The sequence below is a fragment of the Cavia porcellus genome, unplaced genomic scaffold (assembly GCF_034190915.1).
Source record: "Cavia porcellus strain 051 isolate PalLab524CR breed Dunkin Hartley unplaced genomic scaffold, mCavPor4.1 scaffold_28, whole genome shotgun sequence".
NCBI lineage: Eukaryota > Metazoa > Chordata > Mammalia > Rodentia > Caviidae > Cavia > Cavia porcellus.
In genome coordinates this window covers 45,664,281-45,672,871 of record NW_026947511.1, presented here as the reverse complement: position 1 = coordinate 45,672,871, position 8,591 = coordinate 45,664,281, and the positions used below count along the sequence as shown (strand labels likewise).

General features: G+C 49.2%; 1 protein-coding gene across 2 annotated transcripts in view; it reads right to left on the bottom strand.

Annotated features, from left to right (window-relative positions):
* Nucleotides 1-1,016: 1,016 nt before the first annotated feature.
* Nucleotides 1,017-8,591, bottom strand: part of Fkbp5 (FKBP prolyl isomerase 5) — a 98,312-nt gene continuing 90,737 nt past the window's right edge. For both annotated transcript variants that reach the window (XM_003473897.5, XM_063239001.1), the window contains 3 exons: nt 5,753-5,938; nt 3,968-4,207; nt 1,017-3,225 (listed from right to left, as the gene is read on the bottom strand). In XM_003473897.5, the coding sequence (XP_003473945.1) occupies nt 3,121-3,225; nt 3,968-4,207; nt 5,753-5,938 (531 nt within the window). In that variant the 3' untranslated portion in view covers nt 1,017-3,120. The remainder of the gene's footprint in view (nt 3,226-3,967; nt 4,208-5,752; nt 5,939-8,591) is intronic.

Genomic DNA, 8,591 nt, shown 5'->3' with positions numbered 1-8,591 from the left:
CGACTGTGACGCTGTGTCGGGACAGCAGGGAGCCGGTGGCCGTGACAGCTGGGTCACCATTCTGTTTTCCCCCTTACTGCATCTCCAGGGTTTCCTCCACGCTGCACCCTGGGGGTGCCCAAAGGACCTCATCTCCAGGCTGCAGTCACGGTGATGGCCTTCCTGCAGCACCCCAAAGCCACACGTGCAGGTTACTGGTTATTAGAGGGACACGCAGGGCAACGGCCGTCTGGAGGTTGTTGGATCTTCTCTTTGTACCCTCCCCACACTCCTCCAGAAATGTTGGTGCACAGGACAGACAGACGGAAGGGAAGCCCAAGGGCCCACGACAGCCTCCCTCCGGCGCTGCAGTGTCCTGTCCTGCACTCCTGCACTCAGGTTGGGGGGTTCTGAGTTTCAGGGCCTTCCCTGGGGCTGCAGCTCCATGGCAGAGCGGCCGTCTCCCCTGTGTGAAGCCTTGGGTTCAGTCTCCAGCACCCCAAAAAAGGGTTCTTTATTTACTGCAAACCAAACGATTGACTTACTTGTTTAGGGAAAAAATGCCAATAATGAGATTTATTTCATTAACAAATACTTTAACACAAAGGGGAGATGGATACAGATACAGAGAAGATGCGAAACGGCTAGAATAAAGGAACCTGTGCTCTCCCTGTGGCACCCGTGTGTGGAAAGCAGGCCCCACAGCTGGGCGCAGCTTCCCCTCGGGCCTCGGGAGTTTGGCAGGTGAGCGCCCGGGGCCATGTGCTTTGCGAGACAGGGAACCGTGCCCAACATGGAATGTGCCCGACACAGGGTTACTCAGCACCACGTTATTACAGGGCGCAGTTAAATTTCATTTCCCAACGTGACTCTGTCTTAAAGCCAGTTAAAGGCAGGACATCGTGGTTCCTGCGAGCCCAGCCCTCCTCGGCTGGTGACCAGGCCGTCCTACTGAAGGTGCACTGCCCCTGCGTCCCTGCCACTTCCTGAGCCCCAACATGTGTTTCCTGAAGACAGCAAAACCCAGAACAATGGAAAACAGCTTTTAAAAATTTATTGAAGGAATGCATAAGTGCATCTAAATGATCTTTTAAACCAATTTTTAAATTTATCATACAGACTCCACTCCATATGCAATCTAAAACATACTCTGAAGACATCTTCTGATTTCTGGACCCATTTAAGGTCTGAATTTGATACAAGGGTATGAGGAGCTTCTCCTCTTGAGTGGTGACGGGTACCCTGTGGTTACTGCATGGACACGCACCCTTCCCTTCCCCAAACACGCTAGCCAGTTCCCATCAGGGCCCGTGACACACACTGAGGACACACCTGGTGGAGGTCAGGGGAGCTCTGGAATAGTTTCCCATTTGTTACCTGCAAAAGGCTAACCAACCTTTTTAGGCTCAAATGTCAGTGGCCTCATGGGAATCATGCTCTAGTCAACAGAGCTAAAAATACTAAATGTTAATTAAGCATATAAGCAAAATCACTTTGCTTTTCATATTTCCTAGGCAAGACTCGGGCTTTATAAAGAAATATTGCATGAAAGACAAAAGTGTTAATGAGAAATTAGAGAGTTTTAGCTACTTTTAAAGGCAAAATCTCACAATTTAATTGCATTTGTTCCACAGAGAAGGCTGGGATATAAGGAAATGACTTGATTTTTAATTTTAAGGTCCTAACTTAGAAATAAAAATGTTTTCTTAAAACCACCATGAGAATAAAACAGATCTAAAATAACTGCCAGTGTTCTGTAGGTTAAGAAAGTGAGATGTCCTAGGTGTGGGCGAACAGTCCCCAGGGCTGCCCCATGCTTCCCGGGAGCATCTCCTTTAGTCCCCAAGGACTGACACTTGGCTACAGCACATGTGTGTCCTGGGACCGGCTCTGACCCAGTGCCCAAGGACAGGAGATTCAGGTTCGCTGTACCGGCACAGGAAGCTGTTTCATCTCTCACAACTCAGCCAGGACAGGGAAGCTGGCAGCATAGCGCGCCCGGCCGTCAAACCTGCAGGTAACCCTTCAGGCACAGGAGCAAACACTTAAGTTTCCAACCCGAAGACTTTAAAAAAAATTAAGCTACTGAGCCGTCCAAAGTGAAAATGATTTTGTACGACAGAGGAGTGTCAGTCCCATAAACCAATACAGACGTTTATGAGCCAGTGATTAAAAAACAAGAAAGAGGAGGAGGAGGAGGAGGAAGACAGGAAAGCCGCATGGTCCCTGACCGGACATGTCAGTAAGTCAGCTCCAGTCAGGGACACGCTAAGAACAAGTTTTAAATTCTTAATAGCAAGGCTTTGGGTGGACACAAGCTGGACAGCAGCAGCATGGGCAGGAAGTGCAGGGCACTATCATCACATCCTAAAATAGCGAGGAGCACGCTTCGGACTGCTCTGCCCACCTTTCAGCAGCTTGGTTTCCTCTAAGCAAGGAAAGCTGACCCTGAACCTCCACCCGCGCACTACCTTCCTGAGGGGTGCTCTAGGAATGACAGCAGGACTCCCCAAGGCACAGGCTCACAAGGAGGCTGGCTGAGGGGAGTCGGGAAGCAGCCAAGTCAGCAAGCAAGCGGCCTCTGCGGCTCTGGCTTTCAAGTCTGCGACGCTGCTGTGGAGCAAAGGGCCCGGATCCCCACCCCTCTGCTGTGGGTTCTGTTGGTTACAAACGCAGCAAGCTGCGTTCATAGCACTTTAGCCATTGCAAGACGGACCCTCGCCTCCTCCCCTACCACCCACGTGTCGGAAAGGAGAAATTCTGTAAGTATTTCTTTCTGCAGCGCTATTAGAGCCCAACAGCGCTGAACTGTTAGGGTTATCTCAGGGGACCCTGCAGTGGACACTGAAAGTTGGCATGAATTGAAACAGGAGCTGGGCTGGAGCCGCCGGCCACTCCGCGCCAGCAGCCCGTCCTGCTTGCTCTGCTCTGTTCTGCCTGGAGTGGTCCCATGCCACCCCTCAGTGACCCACGGGCAGCAGCGGGGTGGTGGTTTTTGGGAAGCTACCGGTTGTGCTGTCTGCTTCCAGAATCACACAGACTATAACAAACTTGACACGCAACACTGTGAGTCCTGAGTTGGGTGGACGCCTGAGGAGGGGGGCTGAGTCCTTTGGAGTCTCTTTCCTCCCTGGCGGGGTGTCATAGGTGGCCTTCAGGGTCCCCTTCCATCTTTTTACTTTCTGTCCCTTTTTCACTGGGGGCCTCCTCTAAGGTCTTCTTGCTCATTGCTTTACTGGCCTCTTCCTGAGGAAAAAATAAGAAGTCAAGAAGGTTAGAGAAAAAAAAAGTAGAAAATCTTGGCTCCTCCAGATGTTTGCTACTCTGATTCTGTTTAGACTGCCTGCTGGGTAAGGCAAGGTGTGCTCCCAACTGCAGGGCTGAGCTCCCCCTTCCCTGGGCTCGCTGAGGGGTTCCCTGTCCTTGGGACCAGGGCTTGACTACGCTGGCGAGAGGCTGACGTCTCCAGAGCGTTCCTACCAGCTAGCTCCCAACTTTCCAGGTAACATGTAATGGCAGGACTTCCTGCAAATACCCCAATTCTCAATGAGGAAGCATGTGGGCAAAAACCCCTGATGTTTTTTTGGCTTTTTCCTTTTTATCAGTACCGGGGATTGAACTCATGACTGCCTGCTTGCCAGGCAGGCGCTTATGCCACTGAGCTAAATCTCCAGCCCCCCCTGATTGTTAAAAAGTAACAAAAGCCTTGTTTAACAAATGCTAAGTAACAGAGCCTCTCAGGGCATTTCTTTTCCTCTTTTCCTCAGGCCTGCGTGGACATGCCAGGGCCTCCTAACCTGTGCCTCTACAGGGCGAGTGTCCCACTGCTCCTCCAGATCCACGCCAGCCTCCCGTCCGAGGGCAAACCGCTCCTAGGTTCCTGTGCTTCCTGGCTGCCCACCCGAGCCCGTCCCTGCACTCAGCCCCCGGGAAGGTGGGGAAGGCAGTGCGGCTCCTGATCTGTGCGGGGCAAGGGGCCCCACCGCACCTTTGCGTCCTGCTCCGCGAACTTCTTGAACATGTTGGCATAGATCCTGCGGTCCCGCTCGTTGTGCTCCTTGGCTTTTTTCTGGCACATGGAGATCTGCAGTCTGGCGGCTTTATTCTGGGGATTGATTTCCAAGACCTTCTCAAAGTCGCCCTTGGCTGACTCGAACTCATTCATGAGCAGCTGGGCCTCGCCCCTCCTGTACAAGCCTTTCTCGTTGGCACTGTCCAGTCCGAGGGCCTACGGACAGGTGGTCTCTGTTAGAAAGGATGGGTGGAGCCCTTCTGGCTTGCGGGGATTTTACTAAGAAACGCAGCAGTTAAACAGCTTCCTAACACCCCTGACACAAGGAGATGGAAAAGGGGTCCTAAGAAAAGTGGAGCTTTAAACAATTATATGCCAATCAAAATGTACTACGTAGGCTGATTTCTGTATTCAGCGTAGCTTTGAGTCAATTTTTGGTGTTTAGGAGGGAATCCTCAAGAAGTCAATTCTAAAGTAAATGGCCAAGAGTGGCTGAAAAATTTTTGGAAAAGAAAATAAGAGGAACTTATCCTACCAAGGAAAAAGATTTACTATGAAACTCTGGCAATTCCAAGTCTGATGACTAGCACACAGACAGAAGTCAGTCACCAGGACAAACACATTGGAAACTCAGCGGTGTGCGCTGCAGCAAACACTCCTAGGCTCAGCGGCGGGCTGGGGACCCACACTGTGACAGTGGGGAGTGAAGGGGCACGTAAACAATAAATTCTTCACGTCGTAAACACAAAAAATAAATTTTAGATCAATTTACACCCAACCTGCCAATTATAAAATATAGTCATTATTTCTATAATGTTAAGGTAGTGAAGACTTTTTTCCCTGGGGACAGATTTGACTATGTAAGTATTAAAACTATAGGGAAAGATACAATCAACAAAAGACAAAAAGGTTAGGAGAATAAAGAGTTGACAAGTATTCTATGACTGCTTCAATCAAAAGAATTGCTTCAGATAATGTAGTCAAAAGATATGAATGGGGGTGGGCAGTGGCAAATGCCTGTTATCCGTTACTTGGGAGGCTGAGGCAGGAGGGTGGTAGGCTTAAGACCAGCCTTGACAACTGAGTGAGACTCTGTCTCAAAACAAAAATGCCGGGATTGGGTGAGAGAGCACTCGGCTGGCACGCGTGAGGCCATGGGTTCATTTCTTAGCATCAGTGAAATGAAAAACAAAAAACCTTACCAAAAATGCACAAAGCGGTGCCATTTGCCTTTCTTACTGCTTTGTGTACCTTTTACGATGTGTCCAGGCCTTAGCTTTACCTGTCACATAATTCGCACTATTTGCTGAGCCAGACCACAGGCATCAGGTGGGCAGAAATGTCAGAAGGGCTTGTGACTGCTCAGGCGCCTCCTGCAGGCTCCAGGTGGGAAGGGCAGCAGTGACACAGCTGCAACAGTGGAGAGGGCCGAGGGTGCTGCGGCCTTCCAGATCATTCCCATGTGATTCCATGGTGGATCAGCTTCTGTGAGTGGGTACAGGCTGGCATTGCAGTCCTGCAAAGCTCCAGCTGAATCTGCTTTTTATAGGGGACCCTATGCGCCCACTCTGGTACCAAACTCCATGGGTTTAAGGAAAGTTATGGAAAGTCTGACTGTAATAAAGAATCTTTTTGAATTTCCCAATTTATACTGAGCAACCCCAACACGCAAATCACTATACAAAATGGAAAACCTGCCACCTTCGGTGGAGGGGAAGCAAACCCTGGCTCTCCACGTCCATCTGTCAGAGGTGCCTTTACCTTGTCACAGCATTCCACAGCTTTGGCGTATTCTCGAAGCTTCAGGTAGCACATGGCCAGGTTCAGAAAAGCAGCGAGCAGGAACGATTCAGATGCTTTCAGCTCCTTCTCTGATAACCCATACTCCATCTCCAGCCAGGACACTATCTTCCCGTACTGGATCACCGCCTGCATGTATTTGCCTCCCTAGGAGAGACAAGCTTGTATTTACTTCTTGTGCTTCACCCTGCCAAGGAGTGTCCGTGTGGGCCTGCCCCAGGGGCTAACCCTGCTCCACCCAGTGACCCCACGGGTTCCTGCTCAGCAGCCTTCCTTCTGCTCCCAGGCAGTGGCTCCAGCCATCGGCTCCCGTGGGAGCTCCCACAGCCACGGCTCCTTCCCACAGCTGGCTGGTCCCTTGGGTTTGTTCTTTGATGCAAACACTCACTAATCTTTCAAAAGGAGGGTGAGCAGTTTGGTTTCCTGACAGCAACATACTCTCTTCTCTCCTGGTGTTCAGTACTCATAGTAAACTCTGTGATCGGGCAAGGCCAGTCCCAATGGCAGCAAAACTGAGCAGCCTAAATCAGGCTCCACTTTACCATTCAACTCTGCCATTTGTGGGCAAGAGCCCCTCCAGACAACGTATGTGCCAGTGGGGGTGGCGGTCCTAGTGAGCTTTTTTATTAATGCAGGTTTGCAGTGGGCGATGACTGCGTTCCTCACGGGGAGCTGGTGCATGCGCACAACACACCTTGGTTCTTTTTACCTCCCCTTTCCTCCTCCTCTCTTCCCTCTTGGTGCCACTCCCACTTTCCTTGTTTATTATCTTCTATTTTGGTCTAATCTATAGACACCTTGGGGTTCTCACAGAAGGGAAACCGCGTGATATTTGAGCTCATGTCTTACTAACATTATGGTCTTCAGATGCACCCATTTTCCTACAAATGACTCGAGCTTGTCTTGCTTTGTGCAGAGCAGTACTCCACTGTATTTAAATACATTTTCTTTGTCTACGCATCTGTTGATGGACACGTGGGCTCTTCCAAGACTTAGCTATTGTGAGCTGTGCTGCTATAAACATGGGTACACATGTATCACTGTGATTTAACTCTTTTGGGAAGACACCTGGGAGGGGAATAGGTGGATCAAATGGAATTTCTAGTGTTATTTATTTATTTTTTTTTTGGTACCAGAGATTGAACTAATGACCTTGTGCTTGCCAGGCAAGCGCTTGTGCCACTGAGCTAAATCCCTTGTCTACTGTTCGTTTTCTAAGGAATCTCCATACTGATTTCCACAGAGGTTGTGTTCCCATCAACAGTGTAAAGGGTTCCTTTCCCCGCTGCAGCCTGGCCAGTATTTGTTATTATCTGATTTCTTGATGAGAGCCATTCTTTCTGGGGTAAGATGGAATATCAGTGTTGTTTTAATTTTCATTTCTCTAATGGGCAGAGGTGTTGAACACTTCTTCATGTATTTATTGGCCATTTGTACTTCTTTTCCTGAGAAGTGTCTATTCATTTCACTTACCCATTTGGCCTTTTATTTGGAGGGGGATCTAATTTTTTGAGTTCTTTATGTATTCTAGATAGTAGTGGTCTGTTCAAGAAGTAGCTGGCAGAATTGTTTTCCTGTTCTATGCACCGTCTCTCCACTGTTTCCTAGTGGGAGTTTACTTACAAACACAGGCAGTGGGTGAAAGCTGACGCACAGCCTATAGATGCTGAGCTAAAGGCAATGGGAATACATGCAGCTGACTCCAACAAGCACAAATAGTAACCATAAAACAACACAAATCATCACACAGATGTTGGTCAACTACACGACACTAATATTCTCCTACTCATTTTTGCTCTTACCCAGTGACAATCCTAATAATTATAAAATGCACCATACAAATAAAAAGTCTATAAATATATACCTACACATAGGCACACATGTGGGCTCTGTACAACAGAGTTTGGGGCTGAGACAATGTGCTTATTACCATAGTAGGGTGAATGAAAAAATGGAGCGATAGCTGATAAAGATATAAAAATAGGCACTGAGGTGCAGGCTCCCCTTTGCAGGAGATGATTATAGGCCCGAGAACACAGATACACACCCTCCTGAGTGGCAGAAAGCAGCCACACCCATGAGGACACTAGAGCCAGTGATGTCACCGGGATTCAGCATACTCAGAGCATTGAGTGCATCTCACCCCACACGGACTCCAAATCCCCACCAGTGGCTTTGCATAAGAAGAGAATGGACAGGGGCTGGGGATTTAGCTCAGCGGCATAAGCGCCTGCCTTGCAAGCAGGCAGTCGTGAGTTCGATCCCTGGTACCGATAAAAAATGAAAAAGACAAAAAAAAAAAAAAAAAAAAAAAAAGAAGAGAATGGACTGAGCCTAAGAGAAGGGGCGGGTTATTTAGGGCCCAAATGGATGGTGTGAGCATCCAGCCTGTAGAAAGGAGGCCCTACTGTGGGTTTGCTAGTGACTATGAGGACCGAGGTCTGCGTGGGGCTGTGCTACTTCCCCTAGGCACCCTGTTTCACAAATCTCCTGTTTGGGGAGAGCAATCCACTGATCTCATCAGTTTTGCAGCAGGAAGTCAGTGCTGAAGGATGCTGGAGTTATGCAGGAGAAAGGCGCTGAATCCCACACCACATTCTGCCGCAGAAGGGTGTGATAACCTTCATGTGAGAGTAGGAAAGCAGGTCTGCTCCTCAGAAATACTTGCTGAGGACTACACTGTGTCCCTGCTCCACATTTCCGTGTTGGAAGCCTACATCCCAAGGGTAGGAGGGCCAGCCCGTGTGATGGGATTAGTGCCCTCACAGGACTGGACAGCAGAGCTCTCTTTCTCCCTCTC